Source organism: Coenobita brevimanus, chromosome 101 (genome assembly GCF_032717465.1).
Source record: "Coenobita brevimanus isolate Jiangsu-jjx chromosome 101, ASM3271746v2, whole genome shotgun sequence".
Classification (NCBI taxonomy): Eukaryota; Metazoa; Arthropoda; class Malacostraca; order Decapoda; family Coenobitidae; genus Coenobita; species Coenobita brevimanus.
This window is the reverse complement of record NC_137054.1, coordinates 4790672-4810487: the sequence shown is the minus strand read 5'-3', so window position 1 is coordinate 4810487 and position 19816 is coordinate 4790672. Positions and strand designations below refer to the sequence as shown.

Below are 19816 nucleotides of genomic sequence, written 5' to 3'. Positions count from 1 at the left end.
TGCTGCTACTCTGATATGTGCTTTCTACTCGTCTAAGCTTATCTGTAAGCATCATTTGGCGGATACACATGATATAATTAAGATCAGATAATGGAATATTATGGTGTAGTTTTTTGTGAATGAAGTAGAGGAAAGTACTTGGCGTAATGCGTTCCTCATAATAATAATAATAATAATAATAATAATAATAATAATAACTCACTGTTCGTTTGCAAAATAGAGAAACACCGATGTGGAACTGTGTATTGACGTTGGCCCTCTCGGAAGTAGAGATGCGAAACGTCAGTACACAATATGTTCCCTTCGGTGTTTCTTTCTCTAATAATAATAATAATAATAATAATAATAATAAAAATAATAATAGTCAACATCGTCATCAGCAGCAGCAGAAGCAGCAGTTCCAAGTAAGGCAATTCCAAGGTGCCCAGTTCTTTCCAAATCTTTCAACTCCTGTAAAAAAATTTTTTTCCTCCACACTCCTCTTCAGACATACCGGAACTCCACCTCCTTTCATTGTATTTATTTATTTATTTTTTTACAATTTCCTTCCTCTTTTTTTTCATGTTTTCACTCCCCTTTCCATCCATCTCTTTGCCTCCTTTCTCTTTCCCGTTTGTCCTCCCTTTCCTGTTTGGTACCGTTTTTTTTCCTTTCTTGTACACTCTACACTGTTCTCTCTACCTTTTCTTCCTCGCCTTTTTCCACATATTTTCATTCTATCTTGCTTTTCTGTATCCTCTATTCAATGTCATTTCACTCTTGGCACTCTATGATTTTGCCTGTCTGTCTGTCGATTTCTTAGTTTTTCTGTCTGTCTGTCTGTCTGTCTGTCTGGAAACCCCACTTGTAAAGGACACCAAGAACTAATAACCGGTTGCCTGCGTCACGGCTTCGTGAATGTGTACATGTAAAATTGTAAACTCTGTGTGTGTGTGTGTGTGTGTGTGTGTGAGAGAGAGAGAGAGAGAGAGAGTAGGTGACTTGCGTGTCTGTGGTGTTTGTGAATAATTGGCCTTCCTCAGCTTCACCCCTCAAGTAATCACTCTTGCAACACCTCTCACTATCTCCAGATTAACTACGTTCTCTCTCTCTCTCTCTCTCTCTCTCTCTCATTCTGTCTTTGCATCTATGTATCCGTCTATATATCCGTATCTATGTAGCGATCCAGCTATCTATCTACCTCCCTCCATCCGTGTCTGAGTGAATGAAGTTGTGAAAGTATGTGTCATTGTGTAGGCGGCAGACTAAAAAAAAAAAAAAAAAAAAAAAAAACCGTATTAGGAGGCACCTGACCCCTGGCGTACGACCTAAACTCCCACAATGAACAATCCACTCCCTCACGTCCCACCTCGCTTTTTATAATAGTTTGTCCTCTTTTTTTTGTTGTTGTTCATCGCCCGTAGTGTATGAGAACAACGCGTGCTTAGTCATTTGAGATAAATTCTTGCTACATAATTCCCTCTCGCAAATATTGAAGAATCTGTGACAAGGATTTCGTGATAATGTAACTTATTTCTGTAAATGGATGTGAATGAACATAAGGTGGCCCTGGAATGAAGTAAATTAATATGAACGGACCCAAATATTCCAGACTATCCTAGAATGCTTCTGATACGTAGCCCTTACAAATTACAGTTGACAAATTGAACACTGACCTGTTACAATAACCACAGATCAGACTGGAAAACACTGAGCCGCTAGGAATGTTGCACTGCTGGCAAGCTAACACCCATGATGCAGGGAGGCTGCCAAACAACGCGCTTACTTAAATTTTAAAAATATACGAGTAGAAGAGTAACATATGTTATAGATTCGGTAGTGTAGCCTGAGGCTGCTTGAGAGAGACGTGTTTATGGCCAGTTGAAGGACACACACACACACACACACACACACACACAGTATATATATATATATATATATATATATATATATATATATATATATATATATATATATATATATATATGCTGATATCCACAAGGAAAGGGAAACCCGAGATATCCCGAGCGCTTTCGTTTATTCACATCTTTAGAGTAGAGCAAAATGCCTGTGTCTCTGGAAACCCCACTTGGGTACCAAGAACTGTTAACCGGTTGATTGCTGCCCTGAAGCTGTGAGTATACCTGAGCGCTAGGGCTATTTCGTGTTTCCCTTTCCTTGTGGATATCAGCGTATTCATGAATCCTGTGTTATTGATTTCATTGCATCTATCTGTCTATTTATATCTGTAATATAGATCTATCTATCTATCTATCTATCTATATGTCTACAGTATCTATATCGAATACTTGATAATATATGCGTATATAATTGTGTGTGTGTGTGTGTGTGTGTGTGTGTGTGTGTGTGTGTGTGTGTGTGTGTGTTGTGTGTGTGTGTGTGTGTACAACACTAGTTGCTATCTTAGTTTTACTTTAATTAGCATAAAATTACCATCTCTTCACCTTAAATACTGAGTTTTGGCAATAGATTAACACTAGAACAAGATGCTAGTGATGAAAAGGGGCTGCGGGAAGAAGTTAGAGCCGTAGCATTGCCTTTTTCTGCCACTGATCTCCGTGAAGTAAATTGCACAAGGACGAAAAATTGTGCCAAGTTAAAAACAGTACTATATCCTTGTTCATAGGATTATGATGATGATGATGATGAGTGATGATGATGATTAATGATGATGAGTGATGATTAGTGATGATGATTGATGAGTGATGACTGATGATTGATGATGACGATGATGAGGACGATGATGCTGGTGGTGATGATGATCTGATTTGCACGATGAGTCCATTGCTTGCCTAAGTAACCCCAGAAGCTTATCAGTAACCATGTACAATCCAATCTAACTGACAAATTAAGAAAGACTTATGAGTGGGATGTGGACAGGGTAACTTAGGAAATAACTGAAAACAGAAATATTTCCAAATATTATCATTACAAAAAGGAGTCTCTGAGAAAATGCCTGGAACGAAACTAAAATGGTGTCAGCCTCACCTTAATGGCTAGTGTGTGTGTGTGTGTGTGTGTGTGTGTGTGTGTGTGTGTGTGTGTGTGTGTGTGTGTGTGTGTGTGTGTGTGTGTGTGTGTGTGTGTGTGTGTGTGTGTGTGTGTGTGTGTGTGTGTGTTAAGGTCAGACCATCTAGGAATGACAAAAAGGTCTGCGTGGTCTGTATATCTACATAACTCTCTCTCTCCTTTGTTTCTCCATAAGTACGAGGAAAGGATGTGCTAGGAGCGTCCCAGTGTTACCAATTTGGGTTTTTCCGATTTTGAGAGAGAGAGAAAGAGAGAGAGACTTTGTGTGTGTGTGTGTGTGTGTGTGTGTGTGTGTGTTCCGGTAGTGTATGTGCATATATATGTGTATGTGCAAAAAAAAAAAAAAAAAAGCATATATGAATGAGGGCTGCACACAAGAGAGTAACGTAGAAGTGAGGTATAGATTCCGTAAATGAGTCCTGTAAGGTAACAAGATATGACAGATTACAAACCAGTGATGGTGTGAGGCGTGTGTACTGCTCATGGTGTGGGTGTGAGCTTAAGATTCCAACCTGTATTCTCCACCGAGGACCCAAAATCCCTGAGTTTCTGTTTATTACTTTTTTATTTTTTTTATCTTCATGGGCCAACCGATGCTTCATCCTTTCGTCGCCTTCAAGCTACGTAAAATCGATTGGCGGTAGCAACAATATAATAAAAAGACGTCTTTTCTTAGAATGGGCTAAATGAAAATGTTGCCGATCACTCCGTCAGGAAAGACTCCAAAGCTAAACAAAATCATCTGGTGGCAGAAAGAAAAATTAATGTCTGTGTTCTAAAGGTATTAATTGAAACTGTCTCGTTCTTTGTTAGGGCTTTTACCTAGCTGAAAATAATACAGTACACATGCTAACATGGTTCTCGAGGAGTCATTGGAGACAGTTTATAATCTTGTCACTATAAGGGGTCTCTCATAAGCTGAGTATAATCGACTAGCGGTAGAGAGAATGAAGTAAAGAGACATCATCATGCTCATAGGTTTTACGATAGCAGAGGACAGCTAAGCAAGACATGTGAGAAGCAAGGTCTAATGAGCAGTGGTGGCTTTAAGGATGGCAACTGGGGCAATCGCCCAGGGGCCTCTCACAAAAGAGGCTCCAAAATTTATCTAATATCATAGTATTAATGAAAAACATTTAATAAGATTTGTTTTTATTCTTTCACTTAACATTATAGATAAGTGGTAATATTTTAGAACCTGGATTATTCTGTAGAAAAGCTACTGGCATTTTACTGTCAGGCTATGAAAATGACAAGTTATGCTTGAGGGTTCCACGTGACTTTCCTGCCCAGTTGCCCCCCAAAGTGTAATGCCATCGCTGCTGCTGATGTACTCCCTCATTAGACTCTGGTGACAAGGACCCATCCGTAGTGTGATTCAAGCTTGTGTTGTCCTAGTCCTCATGACCGGTGTGTGGCATAGTACAAACCATATCACGGTCACCCCTCCCCACCTGATACTGGTTGGTAATGTACACTAAGCGGCTTTGATGACTTCGTGACGCTTTTTCCATATATATTTATTCGGCACATAGCGTCTTAGTATCACCACTTTTATCACTGATGCAAACCATGCCGATAGTAAAACGATATAAATAACATACACGACGATGTTACGATAGGGGCTAATACAATGGAAGAGGTGCTGCGAATCTTTTTGTGCCACTTGGAATACATCCCCCTATTATATTTTGCGTGTCACGAGAGAGAGGGAGGGAGGGAGGGATAGTGACCTGTGAGGTGCGGTCATGTGGGTAGCAAGGACTTCACCACCTACGCCCAGAGTCAGATACATGGAATTTAAACATATATACTGACAGTAATGCGCAAAAAAAGTAGATGGCAACGTGCTTAAAGTATGACAGGTTTACAGACAAAAGTGTATTAATAAAATAGACTCTCGGGAAATATTAAGATGACAAAAAAGGCAGGAATAAATATAAAAATGAAGTGCTGAATCAGACGGAATAACAAAGGAAAAGAAATTTGCTAAAAGTACAAAGAGACTTGCCTAAATTAAGTAATAAAATGCCAGAAAAAGAACAAGAGATGATAAGGAAATAATGATGCGCTAAAAATAGGTAGGAAATATAAAGGAAATTTTAAATGTGCTGAAAACAGGAACAGGATACGGGAGGAAATGAATTTTTACCTGAAAATATAAAAAAAAAGGCTTACCAAGAAAAAGAAATAGAAAATGCTATAAAACAATCATGATTACAGAGATAATGAGCTATAAATAAAGAGACGGATTTATAGAGGGAATATAAATTATGTGGTAACAAAAGGGAACAAGGTTACAGAGAAAATTAATAAAAGTCATGATTATGGAGAATACAGCAATAAAAACGCAAGACAAAGGTCAATCAAACAGATCCAATAACAACGGGTCAGGTATAAAATTTACGTCAGACAAAGGCAGAAGAGTGGCAACGACAAAAACAACGAAAGCTTTTCAGGGACACGTGAACCATTCAAAAAATAAATAAATAAATGAAACAATAAAATAACGATGAGGTATAACAAAGACTTAGAAAGTGTAAGATAAAAAAAATAAAAAAAACATTACGACTCACTAGACAGAGACGCTGGAACATTAATGGAACACAAGTGGACAAGCAAGAGTCTGGCAGTCACAAGTCTCCTTAAACGCTCCCTCATCTTGACAAAAGTCACCATTAACGAGAGAGAGAGAGAGAGAGAGAGAGAGAGAGAGAGAGAGAGAGAGAGGTTGCTATGCGAGTCTCCATAAATAAAAACGCCAAGAATGAGGGTCGGCATCTCTTATGAGAATTAGAAGGAGTTGCAAGAACAGTTAGCACTTCTGAAGGTATCACGACCTATACCAAGGAGGTTCTGTAAATGAAGCTGCCAGGTACAAGAGAGAGAGAGAGAGAGAGAGAGAGGCAGAGAGCGTGAGTCACTTTTACGCTAGAAACTCCGAAATCAGTGCGAAATAAAATGCTCTGAAGAAAACGAACGCCCAGTCACCCACTCTGACGCAACGTTGTCAAACTCTTGCCCCCCGAAAGCCAAGCGAGTAAAGAAAAAAAACAATGAGGGAGACAATAGGAGATAAAACGAGATAATGAAGCAGAAAGACAGGAAAACAAGAAGATTAAAGGATAAAAGCAAAGACATGAAAATATTAATAAACAATATATACGGTAATTATACTTATATGTAAAGGTAACAAAAAAAAAAATACAATTAATTCAGTAATACAAAGAAATTTGAGATACAAAGAAATATTTAGGATAGGACAAGAGAGGCAAGAGGATAGTACGGAAAATAAGGGAAGTGGGGAAATAAACAGAATATAAAAGAAAACAAGAGCAAGAAAACTGAAATATGTGAAATATGGACAAAATGAGAGATGAGAGAATCATTACCCAAAAACTGTGGCCACACGAGGACGTCTTATTCCAACAACAACAATTCGAAGCACAGTAGGATGGGGAATGAATTTCTTTTCAACTTGGTTACGCGAGCTGTTCTGAAGCCCCTCCTCCCCCCAAAAAAAAGAAGTACCATGAGAGTCACCTTCTTCCGTACTGAAACCTACTGATACACGTGCAAGTACCGCAGCAACAGTAGTGCAAACAAAGGCTGACGAGGTTACTGCAGTTCTGACTATAATGGTAACTTACAAGGAGCGGAATGCCAGTAGAAAAAGTTTATGGACGTAAGAAGTGGCTTTCCAGAAGGGTAGTTATAATAAACTGATCAGAGAGCTTAGTTTGGAAGATCTAAAAACCACAAGTAGATACAGCTGAGCAAAAATCAATATCATCTTTTGCTGAGTCTTGTTTCTCCTAATATTGAGACGAAGGATAAGAACAGAAGAAAACCTGTGGCTGCTTGTGGATGGTCATTCTGAACTGTGGCGGGTTCGTATATAAACAAATGGTAGTCAAACCAACATTATATACTACCCCTGTGAGTGCAGAAGTATCTGAGTGTTCTGTCTTTTAAGACTTCGGTACAGTATATAATAATTGAACAAACCGAATATTATAATTTGTATAGTAAAATCTTACATTGGCATGCATTTGACCTCGATTACTGCTGGACGTCTCCCGAACAAAGACAAACATGGTCGTCTTCAAATCTTTTCTCAAAAACTGACCGCACGACCCTGGAATTCTTTCTCTTCGAAGGCCTGTTCACAGTGAGGCTGGATTCGGACACTGGTGTATTCAAGGTGACATAGGAGACTCGCTGTACCTTCTATTGGATATTTTACAGCATGATTTATCGTCTGCGCTATTTACGTAATTGTAGGATCGGCGTAATTCCCCTCAGTAACGTACAAGAGGATAAGGTGGTGTAACATACAAAATAAATTGCTCAGGAAGAGGTGCTCCGAAGTCTCCCATGCCGCCTAAAATACGGCTCATCATGGCGCAGATTAACTGATCGTGTAGGTCGGAGTTCAGATGAAAAAAAAAAAAAAATGCTTTTCCTGGTTCACATTCCGGGCCCTCCGTTTCTCACTCTCGCTTTCGTGTGCGTGTCGATCAGGTACGGTTTGCCCAGAACGTGGCGGAGCGAAAGGGGGTACACTTTTACTTTTCCCGAGTATGAAGTTTATCGCTGACGTGGTATAGATTGTATTAGTCTTATCTTTAGAGGGTCACCAGAACCTCCCCCTTACCAGTGTACATCCACGTATGGCTCTTCAGGATTATCAAACAGTGTCGATAAAATGCACACAAGAAGATAAGTTGTAATATGAGAGAGAGAGAGACAGACAGACAGAGAAGTGCTCGGGAGTCTCCTAAGCCCATGAGAATAAACTAATGGAGATTATGGAGAAGGTTGTTTTGTTCTGAATTTCCGGGGCGTGAATCACTGGGAGGAGGAAATCCCAATTCGGTCTCCCTCCTCACCCATGTGGCAAGGACTAGCAGGTTGGCCGCACCGGAGTCAGTGGGCGGCGAGGTCATGACATCCCCACATCAGTACAAAAGGCAGAGGGTTTCCCAGTTGCCCGCTTCCGACCCTTGTAGGCTTCTTTTACGACACGCAGGAGTTACGTGGGTGGTTTTCCTCTATCCTTATGAAATCAGGTGGGGTATATTTATTGGTCTGTTCTTGCCACTTCCAGGAAATGTTATCAAATCAGGGAAAGGCCTCACTTGCTGAAGATGGTAATGGTGGGTACATCTGACCATTCCAGTTGGTAAAGTTCGTCCTCAGCCGAATCCGGATTAATGGTGATAAAGGGCATCGTGTCTGAAATATGTCATCGGGCTGAAGGGGTTTATATAGATCCTTTCTAGCCGCTTCACTACGAGGGGTCGTTCCTAAGCTAAACAAAACCGTCAGTCGATGGCAATAATAAAACGTAAAAGACAAAACTGCAGTTGAGATTTTGGTCTTCCTAGAGATAGGGGTGGAAATGAAATAGCAGGAGGAAAGTAAAAAAAAAAAAAGTGGAAGGGAAAAGAACAGGGATGAGGTGAACCGTAAAAAAACAGTAAAGATTTAACTAGCTCGCAAAAAAGACGTGTAAAAAATAAATAAATAAAAAAAACAGGGGAGTAGTAGTACTCAAAAATAAAGCAAGGAACTGTCATACACACACACACACACAAAAAAAAAAAAAGCGGAAACGCATCGCTTAAAATATATATGTAAAATAAAAAACACTAAAACTGTTCAGTGTCAAGTGTACGGGAAAAGAATAAATGTATAAGAATTTGAGGACATTTTCTCTCTCTCTCTCTCAGGTAGTGTAGATCTGCCAAGTAGAATGACTCGGATCCAGGACGAAAGAAAGTGGTACATTTGAGGTAAACGGTTGTAAACACTCTTTGATCCCAAGGTTTCCTCTCTCTCTCTCTCTCTCTCTCTCTCTCTCTCTCAGTTAGTGTAGATCTGCCAAGGGAATGACTCGGATCCAGGACGAAAGAAAGTGGTACATTTGAGTTAAACGGTTGTAAACTCTCTCTGATCCCAAGGTTTCCTCTCTCTCTCTCTCTCTCTCTCTCTGTTCTTCTTTTCATCCTTTTCATTGCTTGTATTTCCTTCAGTTTTGTATTTTAATTCATAATATTGATTTTCTATTCTCGTCTGTTTTGTCTTATTTTGTCTTCCTTCCGTCTTTCCTTTTACACTCCCTTTCTTTTCCTTTTCCTTCTACTCTTTTCCTTTTTTTTCATATTGCCTATTGCCTTTTTTTTTTCTTTAGTCATCCACTTCCCCACGCGAGTTAAGCCAACATGGAGATAGATTGACAGATAGATAGATAGATAGATAGAGAGAGAGAGAGAGAGAGAGAGAGAGAGTGTGTGTGTGTGTGTGTGTGTGTGTGTGTGTGTGTGTGTGTGTGTGTGTGTGTGTGTGTGTGTGTGTGCACGCGCGTACGTGCGTGCATGCGTGCGCGCGCACTGTGGGAAGGTCATTCACTGCAAGGTCTTTAGACCCTGATTTAATGCTGCTTCCCTCTCCCTGCCCCACCTACCGGTACCTTTAAAAACTCAGTGCTACCTGCTGAGTTTACCGTTAATCCCCTGTACCTGATGCTTCCCCCCCCCCTCCATTTTCTTTATCTTGCTACCCCCAGATAATATTCTTCAGCTCTGGTGATACCTCTCAGATTGTAAAGGCTAATTAAGCCTATATATAACCTATCCAGTCTGAGAAAAGCACCCTTCATAAGCAGGATATATGCGCCTCGAGATGGCAGAAATAAAATGTAAACAGTGTCCTCGGGCTGAATGGTGTTTAATCTACCTGATGACTTAATGCTAAGCTGATGCTTAGCTTCTCGACTTCCAAGACATGTTTCAACTGAACAGAATCGTCCGATGTTAGCCTAGATATACCCTATTATTTAAGCTAATCAGTAGCAGAAAAGGGTCTTTAACTCTAGGTCCTCTCAGTTATATCACTTTTTCTGGTATTAGCGTAAGTACAACGCAAATGCACAAAGGCATCGAAAGGGTTAAACTACGAGAGGTTACGCTAAGCTGAAGCAAAACCGTTTGGCGGTATCAAACATAACAAACAGGAGCATCCAGTGAGTGCAGCACCCACGCCCACCAACTGTTCTAAATGCCCAACATTTAAATTTCCCCTCTATTTTTGATCGTCGACTGCTTGCTCTTAAAATCGAATCACTTCATTCTTGACTGACCCTTAGCACTTCCACGAAATTTGGTTCAAATCAGGTCAAAATTCTTGGAGCTGACCTTGTCCTGTGACCTTGATTTTTGATCCAACCCTCTGTCCTTGCCCTGTGATAGTTCTCAAAATCAGATACCATTTTTCTCTTTGTATCCTGGACCCTTCTACAAAGTTCAGTGTAAATCGGACACAAATTGTTAGTTAACCTGGCCATGTTACCCTGACTTTTTACCAATTGTCCTTGAAAACAGTTGGTCAGCCCTTACCTGATCCTCAACTTTTTCACCAAATTTGGTCCAAATCAGATCAAAATTGTTTTAGGTAATTTGCTCACACACACACACACACACACACACACACACACACACACACACACACACACACACACACACGTCTAGCAAAATATAACACCCATTCTTGTTTCGCGAGCGCGGATATATGGAAAAGAAATGAAAGTGCTCCAATCAGAGGCTTAGTGAAGGTTGTTTTTAATCCTTGGACGGCGACAGACAATTACTAAGTTGAATGAAATCATATGGCGGTAGAAGGAGCAAATTAGCAATGGTGACCGCATCGCCTAGGTACGCTTGGTAAAATGGTCTGGCGGGGACAGAAATTGGAGAAAAAAAAATGTACGAGTTCTTCTGTTTAGGGGAGAATAATCAAGCTGCAGAGTTTGAATGTAACCTTTATCAGCTCCCTCGCCACAATACCATCTCCCTTAAGTACCATAAAGTAGATTGGTGGTGCTTTGATAGTAGAAGTAGAAGGAATAAGAAGAGAAAAGAAAAGGATAAAAGAAGAAGCATGCACGGCTAAAATCTTCCTACTGCCGCTAACTTCACCTTTGAGTGTACTTGCTCACCTTAGGCGTCTCTCTCCTCCTGATAACCTCGCTTGCGTAATCAACTTTTGCAGTCCCGCTTACCTGAGTATCTGCCTCGGCGCCGTCTTCCGTGTCACAAGAGAAAAAGCTTTGATTGTGGAATTTCTTGGGCAAGTGCGAGGTATTTTTGTGGTTTCTGTGTGTGTGTGTGTGTGTGTGTGTGTGTGTGTGTGTGTGTGTGTGTGTGTGTGTGTGTGTGTGTGTGTGTGATTTTTTTGTCTCTGTGGGTCGTTATGTGTGTATGTTTTTTTCCTGTTACAAGGTGTACATGTATTTTTGCTTGATATGTGTGTGCGTGATTTTGTGCTCTGTCACTGGGTTTACCTGTAACTCGGTGCACATTAATAATTGTTGTTGTTGTGTGTGTGTGTGTGTGTGTGTGTGTGTGTGTGTGTGTGTGTGTGTGATTTTTGATGTATCATTCTGTTTACTTGTGTTTTAGGCTTCTGTGTCAACTGTGATATTTCTCTCTCTCTCTCTATCTCTGCATCTGTGTGTATGTGCGCGCGCGTGTGCGTGTGTGCGTGTGTGTTTGTGTGTGTGTGTGTGTGTGTGTGTGTGTGTGTGTGTGTGTGTGTGTGTGTGTATTTGTGCGTGTGCGCGTGCGTGTGCGTGTGCCTGGGAGTGTGCGTGTGGGAAATGCGGAGTCACCTGGGGCCACGGGGGGTCGCTGCAAGGTTAGGTGGGGACGGAGGAGGGAAAAAAAGAGAGGGAGGGGGAGAAGGTGAGATTATGAGATGGAGGAAAGGAGAGGAGAGAAAAGGGAGAGAGGGGGAATGAGGGACGGGAGAGGGGAAGAGAGAGAAGAGAAGGAGGTGGTGGAGAGGCAGGGCTGGGGTGAGGAGAGGCAAGGGGTGGGATGAACGCGGAGAAAGGCATATGTGGGAAGAAGAAGTAAGCAGAGAGGGGGATGAGAGAAGTGTAGGGGGAGGGGAGGAGGAGGGAGAGAAGAGAGAATGGAGCTGGATAAGGGAGAGAGGGAGGAAGATAGGAAGGAGGAGCGGAGGGAAAAGAGGGAGATGGGGAAGAAGGGGGAGAGGAAGTACGGTAGAACTCAAACCGATCCATTACCCTACATACCAACACCGCAGTTTGGTTTTGTTACCTAAGCCTCAGACACACTGACATTACATTCCCAGAGAGAGAGAGACAGACAGACAGACAGACAGACAGACATTGACAGAGACAGAGAGACAGACAGACAGAGCGGGGGGATCGATGTAGAAAATGGAATTGGAATAGAAGAAGAGAAATAGGTAAAAGTAAGGAAAGAAGATTGGGGGAGGGAAAAAGACAAGGGACGAATGATACAGGTCAGAGAGGGAGGACAGGCGGAGGAAGGGTGACTGATGGGAGAGAGGAGGGGAGTAAGAGAACGAGGGGGGTATGAGAGAGAGGAGGTAGCAGGGAGAAAGATAGGAGAGGGGTGGAGGATGTAGGAGAGGGAGGGGGATAGGAGAGGGAAGAGAAAGAGAAGGAAAGACGTAGGAGAGGAGGACGGTAGGACAAGGAGGGGATAGGAGGGGAGATGGGAGAGAGAAGGAAGGGATAGAAGAGGGAGAGAGGAGGTAGAAGGAAAGAGATGGGAGGGAAGGAGGGGGTGGAAGAAGGAGGGAAAAGGTGGGGGTGAAGGATAGGGCAGGACTGGGAGACGGTATGAGAGAGGGAGACATGAGAGGGGAGGGAGGGAAATGAAAGGCTACGAGACAGGAGGAAGTAACAGGGTGTGGGGTGGGGCTTGGTAGAAACAAAAAAGGGATGGGAGAGGGACACAAGAGTTAAGGCTTGAGGAAGGTTGAAGTCTGTATCATGACAGGAGGGATGGAGGGGGTGACTGAGTGAGAGTTTGACAGAGGAGAGGCAGGAAAAAGAGAGAGAGAGAGAGAGAGACAGACAGACAGACAGACTGACAGACAGACAGACTGGAGGAAGAGGAGGGAAAACTGCCTGGGAGAGGAAAGGACAGGACGAAGTGAGGCAGGAGTGACCAGTTAACAGAGGCTGAATTAAGCACGAAGGAGGAGAGTGTGAAAGAGAGACGGGAGGCAGCGGAAAAAAAAGGAGTTAAGGAAAAGCAGGGAATGGAAGGTAGAGAAAAAGGAGAGAGGGAGTAAGAGACAGGATGAAGGGAGGCAGCTGGGATTCAGAAAAGCAGAGAAAGGTGAGGCAAGAGGGAGAACGGGAGGACAAGGAAGAGGAGGGGAGGGAGGGAAAAAGAGTGGCAGAATGGAGGGAGATGTGGAGGAGAGAGAAAGGGGGGCTAAGCAGAAGGGAGACAGGTGGTGAAGGAAAATGGAGGAAGGGAGGAAGACAGACATGAGGGAGAGCGGGAGGGAAGAGAGGGAGAAAGGAAGAGAGGTAGGAGGAGAGGCAGAAAGGAGGACGGAAGATGTGTGAGAGAGTGAGCTACGGTACAGTTAAAAGAGGTTAAAAAACAGACACTGAGACATACAGTATATAAGACATGAATGGAAACAGAAAACTGCAAGACAATAGGTAGTCAGAGAGAGAGAGAGAGAGAGAGAGAGAGAGAGAGAGACACACACACACACACACACACACACACACACACACACACACACACACACACACAGCGTGAGACCAGTGTGGCAAAGTGACAATTCCATGACTTTCTCCTTTGTCCGTTACGGTTGGTTCTCGGTCTGTTTCTCTCTCTCTCTCTCTCTCTCTCTCACACACACACACACACACACACACACACACACACACACACACACACACACACACATTCCTCCTGGTCACCGCCAGTACAAGTATAACAAATTTTCATTGCAGTGCCACCTCGTATACTGTATATATCTTGCAAGGTATACATACTCCCCAGCGCGTGAAGTTACATAACCCGTCTGCACACCTTGCCTCTCATGTTCAGTCTCGATCTAAAATGACTTGTCTTGGGAACAGAGCTATAAGGTCAAGACTACATCACCCTTATTTGTGTGTGTGTGTGTGTGTGTGTGTGTGTGTGTGTGTGTGTGTGTGTGTGTGTGTGTGTGTGTGTGTGTGTGTGTTATTATTTTCGATATATTGCTAAGGAAGTAATGAAATCTACTGCATGTACCTGTATTTTTGGTATGAGATTAGTCCTGAATTTCATTAAAAACGGTAGGGATGGGAACAAATAATAAACGATTCATGTAATAACAGAGAAGAGACCGTTTAATCAAGTTCATTATCATCACCATCACCAGCATCATCTTTTATTCCTCGGTGCGTTTCACTTGATTGTTGAAAGAAGGAGTGTATCCCGTGCTATAAATGTTCAGGATTATGACATAGTTTCATATATAAATTCCTTACTTGACTACTTATGCATTACAGATTCAGGCATTTTAAGTGTTCAGAAAAAATGGATTCGGTCCTGGGTGAACGATTATGTGGAAATTAGGCTAAGCAGAAAATAAATAAACAAGCAAGTAAGCACAAAGTAAGAGATATTTCAATAAGATGATAAAGAAGTGAATAAGAAAATGAGAAAAATGAAAACAGTAAAAAAAAAAAAAAATAAGCTAGCAATGCAAAGCCACCAAATCCCTTACCTGGTTCCTTATCTGTGGCTGAACCTCATCCTTTTTGCCGTCCCCTGCTTCGGTCTTCCTTTCAACCTCTGTCTCCTTCAGATCCTTGGCGACCACTGACGGAGGCTCATGTTGTTGTGTTGGCGGAGATGGAGATGAGGCGTCATCCTCAGGGCCGCTTATAAAGGCTGGGTTATCTTGGCCTACCTCTCCTCCTTCTCTACCTGCTTCTCTTGAGGGGGGCGGCGTCTTAGGGCAGGCCACTGACGGAGGATCTGTTGATGTTGAGTGTGGTGGTGATAGATCGGGGACGTCATCCTCAGGGCCGCTTATGAAGGCAGGATTATCGTGGCATACTTCACCTTCCACGTCCCTGGCTTGGCTAGAGAGGGGCGACATCTTTAAGGTCGGAAATGAGTAGTTACTTTCGTCTCTTATTTTATACTTCTTCTCTGTCTTGTTAATGTCTTGAAATTTTTTAGTTCTCTATTGTCTGTTATTTTGTTCTTATTCTTTGTTTAGTTCTGTTGCTTCTTGCTTTCCGTTTGCTCTTATTTTATCTCCCGCGTCGCTCTTAGCACTCGCTGTTATTTAGGCCTTGTTCTTTTTCCTCTCGGGACTGGCCTGTCTTCCATAGGATCCTTCTTGTCTTTCCTCTGCGTCTTCTTTTTTTCTTATTCACACCGTATTTAGAACATTCGTCTCTGTCTTACTGTCCTTGATTCTCTCGTTCCTGTCTTTCCTGTGGGTCGTCCTTTCTCGCCCCCACTGTTCCGTCTCTTTCTTGTCTTTTTCTCTGGCTACGTTGTTTCTTGTCTTTTGTTTTCTCTCTCGTGCAGTTCCTATCTCTTTTGTTTCCTTCTGTCCCTGCCACGCCGTTTTTCTTAGCACTTTAGTGTTATCTTAGTAACAGAAAAATAATAGTAATATCAGCTGACATGTTGTTGCTAGGCGAATGGTGTTGCTACGTGGATTTACTGGTGATCCAGATGACACGTTGAACAAGCAAATTTCCTCCTGAAGTTCAAATCGACCAACAGAACTAGGCCAGTTAAAAAACTAAATTTACCACCAGTGAAGTTCACATGAAGAATCAGAAGTTAGGTAGAGCTAGCTGAGACGAAGCTGAGTTAGTAGACAGTTCCAGAAGAATCAGACTTTGTAGGTAGCGGTGGTAAAGATGAGGTCGGCACAACGAAACCTAATTAAGCAACGGCAAGTTCAGGTAGCACAATGACAAGCTAAAAGAAACAAGGCCACTGGAAGAATCAGACGTTGTTGGTAGTAGTGATGAAGGTGGGTAAAACAGAGGAGTCCAAGGCAGGCAGGTGGAGGTAGCAGACTAAAGGGACATCAGAAGACACAGACGCAACGGGTTAGTTGAGTCAGATCCGAGTTAAGGGAGAGCCAGGTGGAGGCAACAGACACCAGCGCACTTGAAGGCTGCCGTGGCGTGAATGACTCGTGTGCCTTGGCTTCCGCTCACCTGGACCTGACTGACTCGGTGTGGCCGTGAAGGAAGGAAGCGCCTCATTGGTTGCTCCTCTACTGACACTATCATTGGCTGACTGTCCCCATTCCCACCTCTCATCTCCCCTATCCCTTCCCTCCACGCCTCCCCTCCCCTTCCCTTCTCTCTTTCCTCCTCCCCTCTCCCCTGAGAAGGAGAATATGTTAGACGCTCATGAACTTGGGAGTATCGTCGATGTAACTGATACACACACACACACACACACACACACACACACACACACACACACACACACACACACACAGAAAATTGTACTTGTAATTATTTGGGGCGACTATTGCGGTAGGTGCGTCAGCGTATTAACACAAAGAATTGCAGCAAAACAGTAATTATTTCTTTTTTGACAATTGATCCTTTGGTTTTATTATTTTATTGACAAAAATTGGAAATTAAAACTGTCGTCGGTTATTCTTGGTTGTTCGGGTTTGGTGGTAAAACATTAGGTAACAGTCGCAGGAAAACAGTGTGTTGAAATATCTTCTAAAATGAATATGGTTCTATGTGGAATGTTATTCCTGTATGGTAGCCTATCGTAGAAGAAATTCATGCACCTTTTAGAGTATAACTGTCTTTCTAATCAATGTTTCTGTGGTCGTATAAGTTCTTTTGAAAATATAGTATTTCACATCTTCTTTAATGTAACTATACAGTGTTTTGGGGAATTATTCCTGTGTGTATATAAACATATTGATGGATAAAGTTATACGGCACATCTTAAAAATGCAACTGGTTGTGTTGTCATTTATTGCTGTAGTCGTTTTACTTTATTGTATCATAAAATTATATAAATATTTAACATTCAGGATTATGATTGCTAGTGTCTTGGTGATTGCTCCTGTTGTTTTTGCAAGGTCATTGCAGCCAGGAATTTATGCATGTTGTCTCTAAAGACCAAAAATATTATAAATCGTTGTCGCAGCTCACTGTAAATAAATATTACATGGATGAGAAGATAATAATGTAACCAGTGTTTTTAGGCGGTTACTCTCTGCTTCACTCATACCGCCAGTGAGATTATCGATGTTATATCTTTGCAGTATGATGACGTCCTCTTTTGTGTCTCCACCTCTTGATTTTTTTCAGCTTAGAAGAACACCTTTGTAGGGAAGTGGTCATTGAAGGCTACATCAAATCCCTCCAGTTCATAATTTTTTTTTACGTTCGAAAAAATCGTCTGTAGATAGCAAGAACAGTAAGTTGCTTGAAAAATGGAAGATAATATGAAATCCTCTATTTGCTGGGTCAGAGGATATGGCGTTGATGCTGTGGCAGTAGGCTACCCCTCTGTAACGGGCATTTTTTTTAACATTTGCAACGTCCTGCACACCCTACTCAGAAATTTGTCTATCTTGATCTCCTTCACTGCAATATATATATATATATATATATATATATATATATATATATATATATATATATATATGCAGCTTTCATACCATTATTTTCAACTTAGGAGAGACTTTGAGCAGGAAGGATTAAATATTGGCACTACTATCCTTTTCACCTGGCAAGGTCCTTCAGGAGTTGACTAAGATCAACTGATTAATCCGGCATGCTATTGAATTAATTAATTAATATTTTCACTGCTCTTGGACGACCGTACTGAGTTCAGGAGAGTGCCATAGTAGTGGAAGAGTTAACGAAGACATTGTCCAACTCCTGCAGTTAGAAAAGTTTCGTCCAAGTTGAGAGTGTTTAAGGGTAGCAAGAAAACTGATACAAAAATAAGCCATCATGAAGGGGATATAAAAAGATCTCAAATGCACCGATTTTTTCTTTTCTCTCTGTTCCTGTCTGTACGTAAGTTCACTGGCGAAGAGTTAATGTACCGTTGTTGTTTTTTTTTTTTATAGAGATCTACTGTAAAATAGTCGTGGCGCAGGTGTAGAAAACGGATGCTGGGTACGCTGTAAATGGTGCACTGTTCTACACAACAAACAAATACACACTCTCTCTCTCTCTCTCTCTCTCTCTCACACACACACACACACACACACACACACACACACACACACCAAGAGAAATAAAGAAACAATACATTTCGTAAAAATCAGAATGCAGCTCCCGGACTGATACTAATATTACATGTTCTCTTGAATACTACAGAAAAATCCGAGAGAGAGAGAGAGAGAGAGAGAAAAAAAAAAGAACTTTTATTTTGTGAGAAGTGGATGCCCTTGGAACTGCAGTCATGACTCATTTAAGAATTATTACCGAAAGCATCATTAGGAGAATAGAATAGGACACACACACACACACACACACACACACACACACACACACACACACACACACATCTTGCTACGCTTGCACGATTTTATTCACCCTAGACAAACTTTCGTAGTAAAGAGCTCGAAATTGTTACAGTAAACCCTCCAGTATGATGAGATTTATTTATGTATTTATTTTTCAAATGGTTTCCTGTACACCAGGAAACCATTTACTACGCTGGGTGGTAACCATATGACCAAATTTTGGCGCCTGGTGGTTTAGTGGGTAATTATTGCGCTCCAATCGGATTGAGCCGGTGAAGGTTTATATCCAAGAGATGGTTGGGGTTGATTGCTCATGTAATGCCACTCAGGGATGAGTGAGGCTGGTCACTCTCATCTTAAATGTCAGGACCAACTTTCCTAGCCCCGGGTTCCTACGTTCCTCTGTGGGGCGACATAGGATTGGATGATGATGATGATTTATTTTTCATTCATGTTGCTGTCAGCGGATTTTTTTCAACTTCCTGGAGCCTTCAGTTCGTAAAGTCTGTCCATAGCTTAGTACAATCGGAGAGAGAGAGAGAGAGAGAGAATGTTATAACAAAAAACGTCATCTGACTGCAGGGACTAAGATAAAATATAGTCGCATTCGTTTCTGTATTTTCACCGAAGTACTTGAATTACGAAAATGAAAACATTTTCTTTAACCTCTTCAGTTTCTCCCTCCCTCCCTCTCTCTCTCTCTCTCTCTCTCTCTCTCTCTCTCTCTCTCTCTCTCTCATTCGGCTCTGGCAAACACCAAACGATTTTATTCCACTCGGGTTAATTTCACGCTTCGGATGGTGTCGGTAAAAACATAATCAGATGTTTTTATTCTTTTTAGGAGAGTTATCGACGTAGAGGGGTTATATAATTATAGTTTTTATAGACCCCTTTAATCTAGCACGTTTATTCTGACCTGATATAGGATCCGTAAACCCTTTAAGTTCGGGTAATGGTGAAATATATTTAGACTGAGGGTTGATTTTCTAGTAACCAAGGAGACTCGTTTCTTCCTACCAATGGTCTTTAAATGTCATGAATCACGTCTTGGTATTCAGGTTACCGGTATTAGAGCGGCTCAGATGCCTCAGATAAAAGCAAACAGACTATTTTAAGAGGCAAGAAATTAGATACCGTACTGGAAGTTTTCAGGTGGGTAGTATATCCCCCCTCCTCTCTCTCTCTCTCTCTCTCTCTCTCTCTCTCTCTCTCTCTCTCTCTCTCATGGATAGCATATAAATTCTTAGAGTAAGGTATAAAAATTCAAGGATGAGGAAATCAGGCAAGAGATAAAAATGCAAGACAGAGGAAATTATGCCAAATATTAAGGGATAAGAACAGAAGACTATGATCTTTTTTAATTTCCATCTTAGGGGTCTGGGCCATTCTCAATACTCGAGTAGTTAGTCATGGTTACCTGAAATTCCATGAGCCTTGGTAG

General features: G+C 41.7%; 1 protein-coding gene across 1 annotated transcript in view; it reads right to left on the bottom strand.

The window, feature by feature from the left end:
* LOC145414896 (facilitated trehalose transporter Tret1-like) overlaps nt 1-14988 on the bottom strand; it is a 32539-nt gene extending 17551 nt beyond the window's left edge. Inside the window, exon 1 of the mRNA XM_080284312.1 lies at nt 14611-14988. Within this exon, the coding sequence (XP_080140438.1) occupies nt 14611-14988 (378 nt within the window). The remainder of the gene's footprint in view (nt 1-14610) is intronic.
* Between the last annotated feature and the right edge of the window lie 4828 nt (nt 14989-19816).